Source organism: Balaenoptera acutorostrata, chromosome 10, assembly GCF_949987535.1.
Source record: "Balaenoptera acutorostrata chromosome 10, mBalAcu1.1, whole genome shotgun sequence".
Classification (NCBI taxonomy): domain Eukaryota; kingdom Metazoa; phylum Chordata; class Mammalia; order Artiodactyla; family Balaenopteridae; genus Balaenoptera; species Balaenoptera acutorostrata.
Window position 1 is genome coordinate 28,002,891 of NC_080073.1, and position 20,448 is coordinate 28,023,338.

At 42.5% G+C, this 20,448-nt stretch overlaps 1 protein-coding gene across 3 annotated transcripts in view; it reads right to left on the minus strand.

The window, feature by feature from the left end:
• The window catches only part of PTPRG (protein tyrosine phosphatase receptor type G), a 731,557-nt gene that overhangs the window by 143,641 nt on the left and 567,468 nt on the right, over positions 1 to 20,448 (minus strand). For all 3 annotated transcript variants that reach the window (XM_007192374.3, XM_007192373.3, XM_007192375.3), the window contains exon 7: positions 5,194 to 5,351. In XM_007192374.3, coding sequence (XP_007192436.2) covers positions 5,194 to 5,351 — 158 coding nt within the window. The remainder of the gene's footprint in view (positions 1 to 5,193; positions 5,352 to 20,448) is intronic.

Here is a 20,448-nt window from a genome sequence, read left to right on the forward strand (position 1 = left end):
ATCTACAACCAAGGCAGCAAAAATATACAATGGGGAAAAGACAGTCTCTTTTGCAAGTGGTGTTGGGAAAGCTGGTCAGCTGCATGTAAATCAATGAAGTTAAAACACACCCTCACACCATACACAAAAATAAACTCAAAATGGTTTAAAGACCTAAATATAAGACATGACACCATAAAACTCCTGGAAGAGAAAACAGGCAAAGCATTTTCAGACATAAATTATAGCAATGTTTTCTTAGATCACTTTCCCAAGGCAAAAGCAATAAAAGCAAAAATAAAGAAATGGAACCAAATCAAACTAAAAAGTTTTTGCACAGCAAAGGAAGCCATCAACAAAACAAAAAGACAACCTACGGAATGGCAGAAAATATTTGCAATTGATGCACCTGACAACGGGTTAATTTCCAAAATATACAAACAGCTCATACAACTCAGTATCAAAAAAACAAACAACCCAATCAAAAAATGGGCAGAAGACCTAAATAGACATTTCTCCAATGAATATATAGAGATAGCCAACAGGCACATGAAAAGATGCTCAACATCGCTAATTATTAGAGAAATGAAACTTAAAACCACAGTGAGGTATCACCTCACACTGGTCAGAATGGCCATCATCAAAAAGTCTACAAATAACAAATGCTGGAGAGGGTGTGGAGAAAAGGGAACCCTTCTACACTGTTGGTGGGAATGTAAATCAGTGCAGCAGCTATGAAAAAGAGTATGGAGGTTCCTTAAAAAACTAAAAATAGAGCTACTATATGATGCAGCAATCCCAGTCCTGGGCATATATCTAGAAAAGACAAAAACTGTAATTTGAAAAGATACATGCACCCCAATGTTCAAAGTAGCACTATTTACAATAGCCAAGACTTGGAAGCAACCTAAATGCCCATCAATAGACGACTGGTTTAAGAAGATGTGCCACACACATACACACACACACACACACACACACACACACACACACACACACACACATATACACAATGAAATATTACTCAGCCATAAGAAGGAATGAAATATTGCCATTTGCAACAACATGGAAGGACCTAGAGATTATCATACTAAGTGAAGTAAGTCAGATAGAAAAAGACAATTATTATATGATGTGACTTATATGTGGAATCTAAAAAATAACACAGATGAATATATATACAAAGCAGAAACAGACTCACAGATGTAGAAAACAAACTTATGGTTGCCAAAGAGGAAAGAGAGGTGGGGGAAGGATAAATTAGGAGCATGGGATTAACATATACAAACTACTATAGATAAAATAGATAAGCAACAAGGATTTACTGTATAGCACAGAGAACAATATTCAGTATCTTATAATAACCTACAATGGAAAATAATCTGAAAAAAAATATAACTGAATCACTTTGCTGTACACCAGAAACGAACACAATATTGTAAGTCAACTATAAACTTCAATAAAAAAAGTCATGCAAATAAAGCAAAGAAACTAGCCTTTTTGACATTTATTTCCTTTTTGATAGCACCTCCAAGAGGCACTTAAATAAAACTCATGCTAGGGAAAATTATAGGCAGTGTCATATTTAAAACTACGGAAGCCAACAGTCCTGGAAAGGGAAGGCTGGGATAGTGTCCAATGGCCAAAGCGCTACCATCTAAGAGCCACTGTTCTAGAATAAAACACATCCAAGTACACCGGACTAGAAACGATCATGTTCCCTGACTGATCATGAATGCAAGGCAGGCAACTGTCTCAATGTGCTAGCCCTGCTCTTTTGACCTCCTACAGCCGGACTGGGGGTGCCGCCATTTTGTTTGGGTGACAAAATCATGGCATGAGTCTTGCCTGACATTTATGGTCAATGTTTTATTGGAGCCACACAAGCAATGCTGTCTGCTGACCAACCAAGCCAATGGAATGGTGTGATTCCATTAGCAACACCGTATTCAGATCTAGATCATCACAGAAGCCGGAGTCAGCGCTCGCTAGCTGCGGGGCTGGTTTGAATGCCCAAGGAGGCCCACAAAAGAGGGAAAATACAGAGTTGCTCATATTTACTCAGGAAGACTTTAAAGAAATCCACATCATACTGGTCAACAGTTTGTGCTCAGCATTGTATTTCAGGGTGAACCTGCTCTCCTTTTCACTGCTGACAGGTACCCACACTGTGTAAGAGAAGAGAAGAACCTCTGGAGAAAAAGAAGGATGAAGGACTAGGAAAGTTTTCTTTCTGACAGAAGCAGGCATGGAATCGTGTCTACTTGGCTTCTCTGAACTGGCTGTTTGCCCTTCTGAAATGAACATCCTGTGCTAACTTCAGAAAGCATGTTGGCAGGGTCGGGGTGGGAAGGTCTGAACCCATAAGACTCGAGTGGCTGATGCTTTCCTGTCCGAGGACTGACACACCTGTGACCTCCACTCAGCTCACCAGCAAGGAACCGGTTTGGCCACATGAAAATGAGCTGTTTCGTCCCTTTGGGAGACAGAAAAGGGTACACGAAGCTGTGCCTGATACCAGTAAAGTATTATCTAAGATGGTTTAGAGTAAAGAAACTGGGGAGCCACTATGATTACTTTATTTCTTCACTATTTTCTTGAAACAATAGTACCTACAGAGAGGTCATACGTTGGAAATCGCGGAGAAAAACTCTTCCATTATTTCTCTCTCTGAGTGTATGGGTGGCAGAGTAGAAGCATAAAAAGATGTTAACAAAGCACTTTCAAAGATATCCAGTTCCCAAATGTTAAAACGCCTCTGACAAATACTTGACAAGACATCCAAGCCTAAAAATCTGCCTTTTGTTTAGGCCCACTAAACTGCAATAAAACCCAGTATGTGTTAATGGTTCTCTTCCTTCCCCCAGCCCTGACTAAACAATTACCTCTCTATGCCTCCCCTTCAGAGGGCCTCCTAAAAAAAAAAAAGCCAAACTTGAATTTTTTAACCTCATTATCTCAAGCCTTTATATCTTTGAGGACAAAAGCATTCATCTTAATCGACAAAAAGGATCCCTTTTCAAAGTCCTGCCCTCGCCCCCCTCCCCAAACCTTGAGGATATAAATATTTGGGCTGCAATTTTCTCTTATTTTAATAAAACAAGGCTGGCTTCACCATTAGGAAGCAAACTTGTTTCATATTTCTTTATCTCCTTCAGGCCAGCAGATCCTGTTCCGCAGCCACATTGCTAGTCCTTTTTTCATCATGATGGAATTAAAAGGAAAAAAAGCTCAAGGTAAAATGTCTGCCAGCTGCAGGGAGGCCAAATGAATCTGTTTCCCCTGGTCCCACACTACCTGCCTTTGTTGGTGGGCTCTCTCTCCTGCACAGAGCTCCTTCTAGATAACCTGCCCCCAGAGCGGCAACACCAATGTGTCAGGACATGACCAGCACCTCTGCTGATTTACTAAAAAATGGAGAAATGACCCAAGGCCAGCCAGTGTGCTGTTGGCTAATGTCTATTCGGATCTATCTTCCTGAACACTTGACTCCAGACCCAGACTACTGTCAGTTGGTAGCTGGCCCTTGAGTTGAAAGGTTAACTGGTACTAGAGTAACCATATTGGGCTCCAATCCCCTCCAAAGAAAACCACACTCAAACTGGGAGAGAGAAGGAACCAGAAGTTTGCAAAAGTACAGAATCGCAAAGCCGTGGTAGAAACTTCAAGATGTGAGAGCGGCCCCTAAAAGGCAGAAAGTAAAGTTTGTGCCTCACTTACTAGGTACAGTCCTGGTCATGATGACTTCATCTCAGGATGACCCTACTATGGTTTCTTTCAAATATTCCCCCGACTGAAGCTACTTTAAGTGGGTTTCTGTTTCTGACACCCCAAACAGCCCTGGCCAGGACATCATGCAATCCTATTTCCCCCACTCCCTTTTCTATATTCTCTGCCCTTGTTAGGAAAGTGTTTGGACTATTCCCCAAGCCAGCCAGGTTCATAATCTTGTTGCCTGTGTCCTCTTCAGTTATATTACTGACATTTATCACATAATTTCAAACCTTCCACCTTCCCTCTACATCAGCCTTACCCCTAGCTGTCCAGTGCTGGGGAGGCATTTCCATGGATGGCTCTGATAGGAATGTTCCATTTTTTAGACAGTCCGGGTCAATGGCTCAAATCCACTTCCTTACAAATCCTACCTGTTGTTCTTGGCTCTGTTTTCTGAAATTATGGAGGAGAAATCTACTCTGCTTCTACCTCCGTGCAGGCTGCATTTCTGATGACTGACATATCCTCTCTATTTCCCCTTCCATCTATGATTCCTCATGAGGTGATTTCAAAGACATTCATCCCCTGGTGGATCCTCTTCCTCTGACATTGCCCCCAACCTCATCCCCATTTCACCAAATTCTTTCCCACAGTTACGTGCTCAGCCTAAACCCACCTCCCTATGACATCTGCCAGGCCACACTCAGAGAGAAGTAGCTCCATGTAGGGGTCGGCAGCATGGGTTTGGAATCACACAAACCCGGGCTTGGTTTCTGGCTTCAACCTTCACTGACCATGAATCTTTGGGCATGTTACGCAATCTGTCCCTGCCACGATGTTCTTATGTGTCCCGTCTCTGTGCAACATACCCAATTCTCAATGTTGTCTTGCAACTAAGTCGATGAGATGTGAGATGCTTATCACACAGAAAGAGCTCAGTCAATGGTATTTTTTCTTTCATTTCTTCAGGTATACAAATTTCTCTTTTCTGAACGTAGGGGAGGTTTAGCAGCTCCAAGCGTGATGATCTTTGGGATCAGACACCATGGCTGGGTAATGGTTGTGTGACCTTGGGCAAGTCACTACACTCCTGCTGTCTCTCCTCTATAACACGGGGGTACAAATAGCACCTACCTCACAGGACTGTAGTTCATGAAGATTGAGTTAACACATAAAAAGAGCTGAAAAGAGTTCCTGGCACAGAGCCATCACAGAGGGTAGCTACTATCTCCTCAAGACTGAATACTTACAAGATACCTGATTTCATGCCTGCAGTTCTCCTCAGCTAGTTAATTTGCGGCTCAGGAACCATGTTTTATATTTTACAATTCTTGGGTGCAAAAACATGTTTCTTGGAAAAAATGAAAAGAATCAATGAGAAGCAAAGGATGCCAAAAAAAAAAAAAAAAATCCTTACCCTGATATAGTCTAGCAATGTTAGATAGTTAAGTCAACTCAAAACAAGTAAAAACAGAAGCCCTTTGGGGGCCAAATAGCTACCTGATGATAAGAGATGGGGACAGGCGTCCGGAAGACTATCCACTCCACAATTTCGCTACACGGTGGGGTAGTCAAAGAACCTGTGTACCGGTAATAGCTGCCCAGGAATGCAGGCAGGAGGTCCCGGAGGACGAAAGGATCCAGAAAGGTCTCCTTCTCTGTTTGGGGGAAGAGGGAAAAGAAAAGCACAGTGGTGAGTCGTTCTATGCTGCAGACACACAGTCAAAACCCTCGGCATGCGCGTGCCACGTCACAAGTCTTGTGTTTATTTACATCCCAAGAAGCACTAGCATTTGGTGGTGGGAGAGCCACGGAAAACAAAGCAGCATTTCCCAGGGTGTGTGTTCTGAGACATCGTACTGCACTGCATTTCATGAAAAATGGGTTCCATGGTAAACAACACTGGGCAACACTTCAGGCCCTCCCTCTTCCCCCAGGAAATAGACAAAACACTAGCATAGTCAAGTCACTAAATCCTGCAGAAAAGAAATAGACTTGGTTTTGTTTAACTTGCCCCTTTCCAATATATATATATTTTTCATTTTCATAATATGTTTTATTTAATCCTTTTTTTTTTTCTTTTTGGCCGTGCCACATGGCATGTGGGATCTTAGTTCCCCCACCAGGGATCGAACCCATGCCCCCTGCATTGGAAGCATGCAGTCTTAACCAATGGACCACCAGAGAAGTCCCCATTATATTTTAAATATTATTTCAACATGTAATCAAAATTAAAATCATTAATGAGATATTTTATATATTAATATATATTCTGTACTAAGTCTTTTTTAATGTTGATTTTAATTTTAAGTTTTAAAAATTTTTTATTGAAATATAGTTGATTTACAATGTTCTGTTAGTTTTCGGTGTACAGCAAAGTGATTCAGTTATACCGCATCTTGTTTCGTCATAGACCCCTTCTCCGTCTAATCCTTATGAACTAATAATCAGGCGGACAAACTTTGGGACTCCCACGAGAGATTAAGTAGGAAAAGAAAACTGTAAGCCAATGGTAAAGTGCAATTCCAAAGCTGGTTACGTTTCATTATGGTTTCACCCAAGGCTTATTCAGATCAAGGCACAGCCCTGAACTTGTAAAATGATGGCCCTGAAAATAGGCTTCTTTTTACAAAAGTGGGGTGGTCTTTCCTTAAGTAGAAGAAATGACATTTAAGCTGGGACCCAACAATGATATCTCACAATAACTCTACAAGGAAAACAAGGTAGAGAAGAGGTTAGTTCCTACATAGCAAAGCTGGGATATGAACCCATGCACCTTGACACCAGAGCTTGCACAATTCTGACTCAGGCTGAAGAAGCTAAAGTAAACTAGGTGAATATTGAACTGTGGGGGCAAAAGAGGAAAAGAAGAGCATTTCAAGCTGTGAGAACAATATGTGCAAAGGTCCTGAGGCAGGAATCAGCAGTGCAACAGAGTTTAGGCACTATATTATAACACTTTCAATCAGACCCAGTAGATCATCCAGCTTCTTTCACAAATCAGAGAGGGTTTTAGTCTCTACCTGGGTCTTCAAACATCTAGCCCTGCATTTAAGCCTGGAATGCCCACCTCATTCCTGTTGGGGATGTAATAAGGCTATTACAGTCCTGCTAATGGCTTGCCTTAGCTCCTCGATGGCCTCCTCCATGCGCCCCTGGACATTTCTCGGGGACCTCAAGGCTCCAGGTTACTTCATGGACACTCCTGTGACTTCCAGGAATATTATTCCCAGCCTCACACCTCCTCCCTCCTTTTCCTTCATACAGAACAAGCAGTATACGTATTTGGGCAAATGTGTATCCTTAGACGTAAAAGGTCTATGTAACTGGGGGTTAAGGCAAAAACCTGGCAGAAATCAACTATATCAGAATAATGAAAATGGCAATTTCCTTTTGGTAGAGATTTGTTGAATAAAACTTAATATTTATTTAGCTTTTACTATATGTCAGGCACTCTTCTGAGTACTCATCTGTTGCAAACATTTAAACAGCACTTACTGTATGTGCCAGGTACTGTTCTAAGAGCTTTACAAAGATTGATTTATTTAATACTTAAAATAGTCCCATGAAGTATTACCATCCCCAATTTACAGAGCTGGAATGTACAACCATGTAGTTGAGTTTGGAATCCAGGCTTTCATTATTCTTAAGCCATCATCACACCCTCTCACTTTACAACCCTATGGAGTATGTACTTTTAATACTCCAATTTTCCAGATGTGGAACTTAAGGCACAGAGAGGTTAAATCACTAAGCCCAAGGTCACTAGTGAACAGTAAAGTGGCAGCAGTTATTCACGAGGCTCAGAAACCTTGGCTGATTCTCACAAAGGTTTTCAATTCATTTTTTAAAGGGAAAAATTAAGTATTAATTAACACATGCATCATAGGGTTCTATAATCAAAATGACAAAAGCAGTTTCTACGGGACAAAAGGCTGGAAATAAAAGAATCACCCCTCCGCCCACCGGCAAATCTGGGCTTTAATTTAACCTGGTTACCAGCAGCTAATGATGGGGGAAATCTCTGTAAGCAAGCGTGCTTGGCTGAGAGGAGGAACCGTTTTGGCCTTTGCTTGCTGCACTTCCTGGGCCGTGCACACAGTCAACACGAGGCCCCAGGCAATAGAAGGTGCACAGGCCCTGGCATCATGAACCACAAAATCACCACCTTCATTTCCCCATCACGTTGCAGGTGAACCCGGCGTCACCCCGCAGCACACTAACCTGCCTTAGGATCAAGGGCTCCAGATTGAAGGACTGGAAAACCTTTAGAGTCTTCCCCTAGGCGCCTGACCCAATATTAGGGTTGCAGTTAAGCACGCTGTATGCAGACAGGTAGTGACAAGACAATCCCTGTAAGCCCGAGGCAGCAAAGCCCCCATCTAAAGCACCCACTCGAGGAAGAGGCTGTGGCTTTAAAGAATAGAAAAAGATAAATGAGAAACACCTGCCCCACCAATCTGAAGTGGGTGGATTTCAAAAGGGAACACGGTTTCAGCGGTATCAGGACTCATATAAGTTCTTGTATGGGCTCTTGAATTCAGCAAGGACTGATGGAAACCGCAGGTGTGACCATTGCTACAAATGCAGAAGGGTTTCTCTGTCCTGGATCAACCCAAGGGCTTCAGACGCAGGTTCTGATTTAATTGCTTAGAAGGTGTAATCAGATCAGTGGCGGGGTGGGTAGAGTTGGTGAGGGGGACAGAAAAGGGAGGGGCTTCACTACTTGCTGATTCCACCACCATCACTGCCACTGGATCTCAGGATTCTGAGACCTGAAAGGGCTTTAGAGCACCCTAGGTCAGTGGCTTCGGGAACCAAAGAACCCTTTCTTCAAACCAAATCTTACACAGGAGCCAGGCAACTCAAACAGCCAGAGCACAGCCACCGGGGCTGAAGCTGAGCTGGGAACCCAGGGACACTTTGAAAACCACCAATTTAGTCCAATTCTTTCATTTTACAGCTAGGGAAATGGGAGACCAGAGAGAAGTAATGGACCCAAGGTTAAAAACTTACAGAGAAAACAGAGACTGGGATGGGATTCTTTCTTCAAAGACACCACTTAGGATCTGAAACAGTAAGCCTGGGAGCAGGAAGTATCACGTAACGCTGAAATCCTCATCAATACCTCATTTCTCCACCCCTTTCAGGGATTGGTGAAACGAGCAGATTCTCGGCCTGCTGGGTTCAAATCCCAACTCCTTCACCTGTGAGCTGTATGACCTTAGTTACTACACCTTCCTAGGCTGTTGCGAAGATTAAATAAATCAGTATAAGAAAGGGGTTCAGAAAGAGCCTGGAACAGAGTAAGCATCTCATAAATGATAGATATGATTCTCATTCTAATTCTTATTACTTGTATTATTACCACTATTCTTCTTCTAAACTACCAAGACCTAGCCACGTATATCTCACATAGCCATGCACTTCCTTCAATGTTTGTGCATGTGTTTTATTTTTTAACTAATAATAACTACTAACGCCTCAAAGGCACAGCATGTCTGACACAGTCTCCATCAATCTGAGCACTGCAGGTTAGAGTTTTCTTTGTCAAAGCTCTAGCATGACCTTCGGAATCAACTGATATTTAACAGCTGTGTGACCTTAGGGAAAAAAATCTTAACCTCTCTGAGTTACTTCCCTTACCTGTAAAATAGGAATACTGAGATTCTTTACCCCTCAGGGATGCTGTGACAATTAATCAAGCTAATAAATGTGAGGGGCTTTAGCACAGTGCCTTGTGAGCCCTGATTTATTAAGGCAAGCACTTGGTCCATTGTGATCTCTGGTCCATCACAAGCCCTCACTTATCAAGGCAAGCACTAGGCTGAGAGCCAGCCAGTTTATTTTGTGTTTTAAGCCAGGGACTAGCAAATGTTTTCTGTAAAGTGCCAGATAGTAAATATTTTAGGTTTTGCAGGGCCAAGAGGCAAAATCAAAGATGTTACATAGGTACCTATATAATAAACACACTTCCACAACCTTATTAACAATGTTCAAAATGCTAATAACTGAGGACAATTTAAAAAATATACATCTACTAATGAGAAGAAAGGAATTCTTTTGGGCAGGGGAAAGGCGGGAAGAACATTTCGCTTAATTAGAGTTCACATGTGAAAACCATTCTTAGCTCAGTAGCCATACAAAAACAGTCAGTGGAATGGATTTGGCCATCGGGCCATGTTGTGCCCTCCTGATTGCAAGCCAAGTATAGGAGGGTGGGGGGCAAGTGTTAGAAAGTCATCTTGAGAGCCACAGCAAGGGGGGGTGGGACATGCCACATGTTCAGGGGTCCCCATCACTAATGGTAATTTCTTTTATGAACATACGTTACAGAATTAACTCCTGAGCTGTTTTCTTTCTCCCTTGACTTCTCTAAGTTCAACTTGAACATTGATTTTTGCTGATCTTTCTAAAAATTCCATTTCCTGCTCAGTCCCATAGGAGTGCTCCACTGGCAAATGGGGTGCTCATAATGCTTAACTGTTAGAAGTAACTTTAGAAATGGTACCCCTGTATTTCTGGCACTGCCCACAAAGTTCGCAGAAGCCACGAGGCACTCAACTGGCTGGACCCAAGACTGGGTGTTCCTGAGTTCAGCCACTGGGAGGAAGGAAGAATGTAAATTTCAGCTAAAAACTTAAACTCTCCCACTAAGAAAATCTTAATAAATGTACATGTTATAAAGTGGAGGGACTGCTAGAGCCAGGCCCCTGGAGTTGAATCCTAACTGGTCTACTTAAAGCTCTGACCTAAGACAAGTTACTTAACCTCTCTGTCACTGTTTCCTCATCTGTAAAATGGGATTATAATAATGACCTCATCTGGAGGTTTATATATCAGGAGAGGATTACATGAATTAACAGTAGTTAAGGGCTTAGGAGAGTGTCTAGCATAGAATAAGCACAGATAGATACTTGTTAAATGAATCCTATTATAAAAGGGCAGTTGACTCCAAAGCCATCCAGATCAGAGCACTCTGCCTCCAACTTTTGTTCTAATTAGTAATTTGAATTAGAAACATTCCTATCCCAGACACTTAACTAGTTGAGAAAAATATTTGAAATACTCTACTTACCCTACCATCCATTCCATTATACCATAATAAGCAAGTACTGTGCATTACTAGCTAAAAGAATTGAAAAGGAATGAATCTCATATTTTACTTTCAAGTATCCCAGTGCTGTATGCAGACAATATTATATTTTAATAATTAATTGTTCATCAAAGAAAAAGATGAGAAACAGGGATGCGAAATTCAAAGTTATTCAAATTGCAAAAATTATGAATAATGTATGACTTTTATATTAAATACACACTATATTAAGTAGTCTACATTTCACCCAACTCTTTCATTTTCAAGCATTCTGAACGACAATATGAATAATCAGTTAGGGGAGGTTTATTTAGAAAAAGAAATACCTTATTTGAATGCAAACGGAGTATATCAGGAGATGATTAAATTTTTCTTATCAATTAGAAAATTCTGTATGAGGGCTTTAAAGTCATGGTCAGCAATTAAACCCAGAGCGGCCCGGTTATCCTTGCAATTTCCTTTCAACGTTAAATTATATCTGGCTCGATTCTGTTCAATTTCTTATTTCTGATAGCAGTGCTAGGAGGCAATCTTTAATTAAAGAAAATTTGAAAGATTCAAACATGCATAATTGGATTAAAAATGTGATCATTAAAACATTAGATGATAATCATCTGATTGATTGCATTTTTCAGTGTGTTAATAACCTAATGTTTTCAATGCTTTGGTTATATAGGAAAAAAGAAAGTCTTTATAAAACATGATGATCAACACAGAGATGAAAACTCTACAGTAATCGAGAAATATGGAATTATACTGAAAATATTCACACACACCCAAATGAACAAAGGATTTCATTGGAAAGTATATGGACAGAATGAGAGAGTCTCTAGGGGAAGAAAACCAGTCCTATCCCCAAAGCAAGGAATCAACCAATTTTAGGGAAGTATATAAAATAAACTAAGAACAGAAAGCCCAAGTTTCAGTTTAGCCCAATGATTGGTTTCTTCAGGGTTTCCCAAAATTTTTATAAGGAAAAGTTATTAATTTTTCCTTAAAAGCTTAAAATCACTGGGGTAGCACTGGCCTTCTGCTTCATACTGGGGAAGGTAGGGAGAGTGACAGTGGAAAAAAACTGGGGATTAGGTCATGCTAAATAGGAGAAGATTTATGACTGTGCTGCTCAAATTTAATGTGTATGCAAATCACCTGGGAAGCCCGTTAAACTGTAGATTCTGATCCAGTAGGTTTGGGATGGGGACTGAGATTCTGCATTTTTAATAATGCTGATCACACTTGAGAAGCCAGTTTCTATGAGGACTGTGTCACTGGGCTCCTCCCTGTTCTGCAGTCTCATCCACTGCTACCTTCTGGCCCTTAGGTTGAGCCATATTGACCTCTTGGCTGGTCCATGATCACACTACCCCAGGGCCTTTGCACTGGCTCTTCACTCTGCCTGGAACATTTTTTTTCACTGCTCTATTCATGGCTGGTTGTAGACCAAATGCCTTTCAGCTGCTAACAACTTACTCATATTTGAATGACACATTTCTCAATGAGGTCTCCCCTGACCACTGTTTTGAAAAGGTGTCAAAGGGCAGGCTGGTTGAGAGGGAAGCATTTGATTGAAAAACCTGAAGATGGAAGCAAGCCAGGTGGCTACCTGGGGAGAACATTCCAGGCACAGAGAAAAGCCCCTGCAAAGGGATTCTGCCCGGTGTGTGGCTGGAGTGAAGTGGAGCAAAAGGGAAAGTGGAAGAAAAGTTCAAGTGCCCCAAATTTGACAGCTCTAGGAGGAAAAAATCAGCTGCTGGTTAAGGATAATCTGGAATTTGGCTAAAAATTGTGAAGAGGCCAAAACACTAGACATAGAGTCAGCAGCTCTGGGTTAAGCCAGGAGTAGGCACGATGGGCTGTGTGATCTGGGAGGGGCCATGGGTCTGACAAGCTGGTGAGAGAAGGGCCTGCCCAATAGCATCAGGAAGTGGGAGGTCGGGATGGAAAGCAAGAGCCTGAAGGCCAGAATCCAGGGGCTTCAGGAGCTTGGCATCTAGAAGCCACCAGGGAGTAAGAGAGCATTACATTATAATTAAGATGGTGGCAGAGGGAGTCAAGGAACTAATTTTATGACCTAAATATAAGAAATGAAACTTGCTCTGATTGGATGTTGACTGTCATTCACATCATCTCTCTCTCTCATCAATAAGGAGGAAGAAACGGCAAAGACGGGGCAATGAAGTGGGGCTGGACCGTTTTCAAGGTGTAGCTGTCTGCAAGACTTCATGACACATGATTTTAAGGAAAAAGCACCACACTGAAGTTACAACAAGGGGATCCTGGGGAAGTCACCCAAGAACCACAGAGAACTCTGCGGGGCTCCAAAGAGTTTCAAAGGACGCTAGTTCTATTTCATTTACAAATAAGGAAAATGAAGTCCACAGAGGGAAAGTGACTGAACCAAGATCACACAGTGAGGTGGGGAGGGAGTCTGGGTATCCATTTCTACTACCCAGTTCTGTATCCCTGGGTCCCCAGTTCCTCACCTGCAGCTGACATAAACATGATCAGCTGAGGAAATCTCTCTGAAGACTGAAGAACTCATTTAGCTTTTTAAACATAAATCTAACCCTGACACTGCCCAGTTCAAAATCATCCAGTGGTTTCTCCCTTCATTTAGAATAAAATCCGAACTCCTCACCACGGCCATGAGACCCTCCATGATCTAACTCTGCAACCCGTCTTCTCTCTGCCCTCTCCCTTGTTGACCATCACCTCCCTTCTCACCTTTCTGTTCCCTTTGCCTACAATGCCTGCCCTACTCCCACCCCCACTCCATATGGGTGATTCATTTTCATTCTTCAGATCTCAGTTCATCTCCTGAGAGCCAACCCTGAGCGCCCCATCTAAGGCTGTTCCCGCTGCTATTAACCATCTACATCACACTTGGTTTATTTCCTTCCCAGATGCATTCACTTATTTACTGTCTGTCTCCTCCAAGAGCCGGATAATTCCACAAGAGCAAAGCCTTTGCCTGTTTTGTTCACTCTGTATATCCAGCAACAAAAACACTGCCCAGAACATAGTAGATGCCCAATCTTTGTGAAAAGAGAATGAAGGAACAAACAAACACAGCAGTTGGTGTATTTTAAATAACCAATAAATCCTAGATTTCTTCATATCCATGTCACCATCAATCGTAAGATGCACCATTATTTCAAATGCCACTAGTAAAGGCAACAAGTTGCTAATTAAGCAATGATACAGTATCACCTGGAAGGTGCGTCCTAATTTTAGAGTTGTTAAAATATGAATGAAAAAAAATTGTAACTATGTGCAGTGATGGATGTGAACTAGATTTATTGTGGTGATCATTTTGCAATATAGACATATATCAAATCATTATGTTATACACCTGAAACTAACATAATGTTATATGTCAATTACATCTCAATAAAAATATGAAGACATGAGAGTTACAGAATTGATGAAATAGGAGGTTGAAATAATTCAATAGGAGTCACATCAAAGGTCCCCATCAGCTTTCTGCGTCTACTAGAAGCTGGGTCCAGAGCCTGTTCTGTGGTCACAGCGCAAGATGCTCACAAGGCCGGGTGGCAGCAAACTCCCATCTGTTACACTGACTGGATTCTCTGGCCTCAGTTTACCCTCCACTGACCTGAACCCTAGACTCCATCCACACCGTGGATGTTCTGTAGTTCATGTCTTTTGACTAGCTCACATTTACGGTGCATGAACTTGGTGCCAGGCCCTGCTGTGGCCTTTCTCTCATTGGGGCCTCACGACCCTGTGAAGTAGGTATCAACGTCATGATGAGGGCTGTGACCTTGCCAACGGTCACAGCTGTACAGACCTGGGTCTCCCTCACAGGCTATGTAATTGATTAGTAATAGTTTTTTTTTTCTTTTTTTTTTTTAGCAGACTGGAAGCTCCACTACATCAAGACTGCGGCTCCTTAGTGTATCCCCAGCACCCAAGACAGGGCCTGAGAGAGCAGCTCCTTTATACGTGGCTGAAAAAAATCGATCAAACTAAGTCACTAAGTAGCTCTAAGTCAGAAGTGGGAAAACTGGGGCCCCGAGGCCAAATTCAGCCTAGTACCTGTTTTTGTAAATAAAGTTTTACTGGAACAAAGCCATACCATGGTCTGTGGCCGCTTTCAGGCTACTACTGTGCAGTGAGTCGTTGTAGCACAGAATGGATGGCTGGCAAAGGCTAAAATACTTGCCATTAATCCCTTTACTAAGAAAGTTTGCTGACACCTGCTCCTCTGTGAGGGGCAGGGTATTTAGAAGGGATGGCAACAAGCAATACTATTCCAGCATGAATGGAGCAAACTACATGAGGACATAGAGAGGCGTGGAGCTTATTTATGCCTCTGAAACACTCTCCACCAGGGTGCAGAGGATTTAATACACACCCCTTGGCCTTCTCCATGGGCACAGTCCAGAGAAGATCTGAGAAGCCCCCACTATGGCATCTTATTTCAGGGTCTGAGCAAGGGCGGCCTGAGCAGGAGAGAGCTCACCTGATTAATCAGACTCCTGTATTCAAGGAACCAGGGTGGCACTCCAAGGTCATGAAATAGCCACTCTACCCAGGTTCAAAGACATCTAGCCTCCTTGAGTTTATTGGTGGTCAGGTGGTCAAATGTAGCATTTTGATTTAAGGGTTGATGTATGAACAAAGCATATGTTGACATTAACATTTCCAAAGAGAAACTACACGAAGAGCGCAGAGTCTTGTCAACAATTAAGGAAATGAACATAACGTTTAAATTATAGAGTTATACAGTGACAAAACCCCAGTATTATCACTAAACAGTTCCGTTGCTTGCCTCTCTCCCCCACTTGGTTCTGGTGGCCATAATTGGCATGGTGTGTACATTCTTTTAGCTTCCTTTTGATGCTCAGTCAATGACCTAATTCACAGAGGAGAAACCCAGGCAGAAACCAGAGTTAAGTGATTTTGACAATAATTAGGAAGACAGTCAATGCTAGAATTTGAAACTGGCCCAGCAGAATGCATCTGAGTCCAATACAAATGGGTTCAAATCACTGTTCCACTGCCATGAGCTGGGACAAATGAGCCAATCTCTGTGAACCTCAGTTTACCCATCTGTACCATGGATTAAGCATTCTTCTCTCCCTGGGCTACTGCTGAGATTAAATGAGACTCTATGTATAGAACATCTGGGCAGAGCTAGGCACATAGCCAGGGGTTAACAGATGTTTCTGTTTCTTCCTTTCACCCTCTTTCTGGTCCCTGGTCCACTACCCTATCCCCTGGTCTCAAAGGGACTGGCTGTCCCAAATCATCTTTGTGCCCATTTTCTCCATCACTTCATTTTATTTTCATACGACCCAACTAAGTCAAGCAACATACATTCTAGTTCAATAGCCGGGTAGTGATGGGGCAGAACTCAGAGCTCCACCATCACCTCCTGTCACCTCATGGCCTCCACCATACTCACATCAACAAGTAACAACAACAACTTGTTGGGGGTGAGGGTGGGGGGATGGCAGTGATAATAGCTGACACAAGTTTGGACAATAAGTCACTGACTCCTCAAGACAAACCAGTAAGGTTGGTATTACTATCCCCACTTTATATGGTTAAGAAAATGGAACCACAAAGAGGTGAAGTGATTTGTGCAGGTTGTACAACTAGCCAAAAGCAGAACTGGTATTCAAACCCAGAGCCTGGGTTCTTGGCCACAATGCGACTCTGCTTCTCCTATACCAAGATGACATGCGTAGAGCAGGGTAAGAAGGTCACAGCAGGCAGCCCCAAGCACTTTAGCGAGCACTTTCACAGTATATAATTGGAGACATATTTTTAAACTCTCTGCTTTTCACACCCCAGTGAAACAACCAGGAAAAGGGCATTTCCCTGGGTTCCCATAATCCTGTTCAAATGATGACATATTGACAAAGGAGGCTGGCTAAATGAGGACTAGCCTCAAATTCAAATTAACCTAAAAGGAATCACTTTTGAAGTCTTTTTCTGACTCAACATGATTGTTCACAATGCTATTAGTGATAAAACAGAGCCCCACAGCATCCCATTTCCTGGCTTTGGCTAAGAAAAGAAATGGAAATAGCCCACATCTATGGTGGTGGTTCTGACAAACCGAAAGCCAGGAAACTGTGGAAATGGCTTAAGAGCGCCTGTTTCTAGAAGATTTTGAGATCAAAGGGTTTCAGATAAGCATCTGCCCTCCCTGGATCCATAACAGACTTGAGCCTATTAGTCAAGACCAGGGTGCTGCATATTTATAGCACACTTCAGGAAAGTTCCATGTAATTAGATGCTGGAAACAGAAATTTCAGAGGGGGAAATTTTGTCACGTGTTAAGATGTTCAGAACTATCAGTGGCCTGTAGATAATATAGCACTGGGTTTCCCATTCAAAAGGGAGAAAATTTGAATGATTTCTTCCTTGAAGGTTAACATTAAAACAGAACCCTCTTTAATTTCATTGAAATATATCTGGATGATGTGGCAATCTGGGCAATATCAAAACTGAAGCCCATCTCTGTAAAGTGTATGAAATGGTAAGCAATGACCTGAGTGGGTATTTACACTGTCCCCAAATAAACAAACCACTTTGTGAAGGCAACACTATTAGTAGAGCTACAATAGTTACCATTTCGACATGGCAGGGTTGACAAACTTTTTCTGTAAAGAACCAGAGAGTAAATATTTAAGGTTTTGCAGGCCAGAGGGTCTCTCTGTCACAACTACTCTGCTGTTATAGTGTAAAAGCAGTCATAGACAGTAAGTAAATGAATGGGCATGGCTGTGTTCCAATAAAACTTTATTTACAAAAACAGGCAGTGGGCCAGATTTGGCCCACAGATTGTATTTCCTGATCTCTGATTTCCAGGACAGTGGACACACTCCAGGCACCCTTCCTTCTCAGTACTTTCCCTGTCTTAAAGCATTTAGCATTAATACCCACGAGGCAGATACTTTCACAATTGTCATTTTCCCAGGTGGAAGGCTCAGGGACAGAGAGGGCCAACAATTTGTACAGTATCACACAGCTCCCAAGCTGCAAAGCCAGCATTCAAATCCAAGACAGCCTGAACTCTGAAGTGCTGGTCTAGAATCTCTGTTCAGCAGTGTTCCTAAGAGTCAAATTTCAAGTGAAAAGTAATAAAATTTCATTTCTCTAAAGGTATTCCACGATGCAGATTTTTTATAAAAATTCACTTCAGGGATTTCCCTGGTGGTGCAGTGGTTAAGAATCCGCCTGTCAATGCAGGGGACATGGGTTTGATCCTTGGTCCGGGAAGATCCCACATGCCACGGAGCAACTAAGCCCATGTGCCACAATTACTGAGCCTGCGCTCCAGAGCCCGTGAGCCACAACTACCGAGCCCGTGGGCCACAACTACTGAAGCCCATGCACCCTAGAGCCCGTGTGCCACAACTACTGAGCCCACGCACTACAATTACAGAAGCCTGCACACCACAACTACTGAGCCCAGGTGCTGCAACTACTAAAGCCTGTGTGCCTAGAGCCCGTGCTCCGCAAAAAGAGAAGCCACCACAATGAGAAACCTGTGCACCGCAACGAAGAGTAGCCCCCGCTCACCGCAACTAGAGAAAGCCCACGTGCAGCAACGAAGACCCAACGCAGACAAAAATAAAAATCAAAATTATAAATAAATAAATAAATAAATAAATAAATAATAAATAAATTCATTTCAAAGTTCCAATTGCTGTATTCATGTGAACACATGACATGATTCTGCAGGCAAATTATAGTCTCTTTGACTGTCACCAAGAATGGCAAGGACCAAAAGAAAAGAAAAGGAAAGATTCCTCATGAGATTAAAATTTTTCCAAAGGCAGAGGAAATCTAGTTGATCATCTTACCCTCAACACCCGAACTAGCACTTATTAGGCACGATGGATGGAAGGATGGATGGACACTGTGATCAAAGGGGCTTAAATTTCACTTGCACAAAACAGGCAAGAACCCCTCAAATCAAATCAACTCATCTCTGCTCCATCTTCTTGCTGCTGGATTGTAACAACACAGATGGCCATTTTCACCTAATAGTTTACTTTGTTCCAAATGTTCCTTGTGCTGGGATTTGTCTTCTTCTTCCAAAGTCCATGCAAGATATTTTTCAGAAGTTTCAGCCATTTAGTCTTAGAAAGTTCATGTTGAGATCTTCACTCCAGGGATAATCAAAATGGTGTTGGAAGGATAAGAGTATGGGCCCGTTTAGTATTTCTTCACTTGCCCCTTTAACAAGTCTATATGATGAGCCTCAGTCAACCAAAAGATGCAAATGGTAACCCTGGCCAAGAACAGAGCGGGAGATGGCCTGGGAGTAACAAGAGTCAGCCTCAAGTCACGAAGACCTTGGTTTAAGTCACCCAGGCCCTGCCTGCTTTACTTGCCTTTCTATGTAATGGGGGATATGAGAGCTGCACATCAGAGGGTTTCTGGAGGATTTAATGATGCCTGTCAGGCTAATCATATCCTGACCTGGTACAGAGCCAGGATGCACCAGCCCAGTAACAACGAGGAGCCTTTGTTTTCAGACCTGTCACCTGCCACCCCATCCCTTTGGTTTCTGATTTCTTTTTTCTAAATTCCACAAGGAAGTATTGGCTTCCAAAGTCATCGCTTAATGATACAATCCCAAGGCAGCCACAGTTCTTTCTCTGGTCTACAATCAATTTGTAGAGAGAACAAACAACCTGTCATGGGTACTTATGATAAAAAGTTTGGTAAAGAAAAAATAAAATGCTGTCACTCCCCTCTTTGTTTGCTGTGAGGCCACTTGGTACTCGATGTCTCCCAGAAGAAAGCACTGCCTGAATCTCTGATTTTCAAATACTCATCATTGTCTTCTTTGATTGTGAAATTTAACACACACGCAGAAAGGTGTACAAACATAAACATACTGTTAACCAATAATCCTAAAGTGAACCCTGGAGTAACCACCACTCTGAACAGGGGGAGACTTGCCACCCTCCCCGGGGCCAGGCCCTTATCACTTTCCCATCCCACTCCAAGAAGTAACCACCATCCTCTGTTTTTAAATAATCATTACTTTGCTTTTCTTGTAGTTTTACCACCTACATGTGCACTCCTAAAGAACCAAGGTTAGGTTTTCCCATTTTTTGAACACTTGTTCAAGAATACCTTGGGCATTCTTCAGACTCTTGCATCACTTTACAGTTTTCAGATGTGCCCATGTTGGTGTGAGCCACGAGACTCCACGTGTTTTCACTGGGGTGAACTGTTCTGTTGTAGGACTACACTTTGCTGTATTTATCCAGCTTGCTAACAATAGGTATCAGAGGCATTTCTGGGTTTGGGCCGTTAGGAAAAACAGTGCCACAGACATTCTCATACACAGCTCATTTTGGTTTTTTTAAAAAATTAATTAATTTATTTATTTTTTGGCTGCATTGGGTCTTCGTTGTTGTGTGTGGGCTTTCTCTAGCTGCAGCGAGCGGGGGCTACTCTTCGTTGCAGTGCGCGAGCTTCTCATTGTGGTGGCTTCTCTTGTTGCAGAGCACAGGCCCTAGGTGCGCAGACTCAGTAGCTGTGGCGCACAGGCTTAGTTGCTCAGCGGCATGTGGGATCTTCCCAAACCAGGGATCGAACCCCTGTCCCCTGCATTGGCAGGCGGACTCTTAACCACTGTGCCACCAGGAAAGTCCCTCATG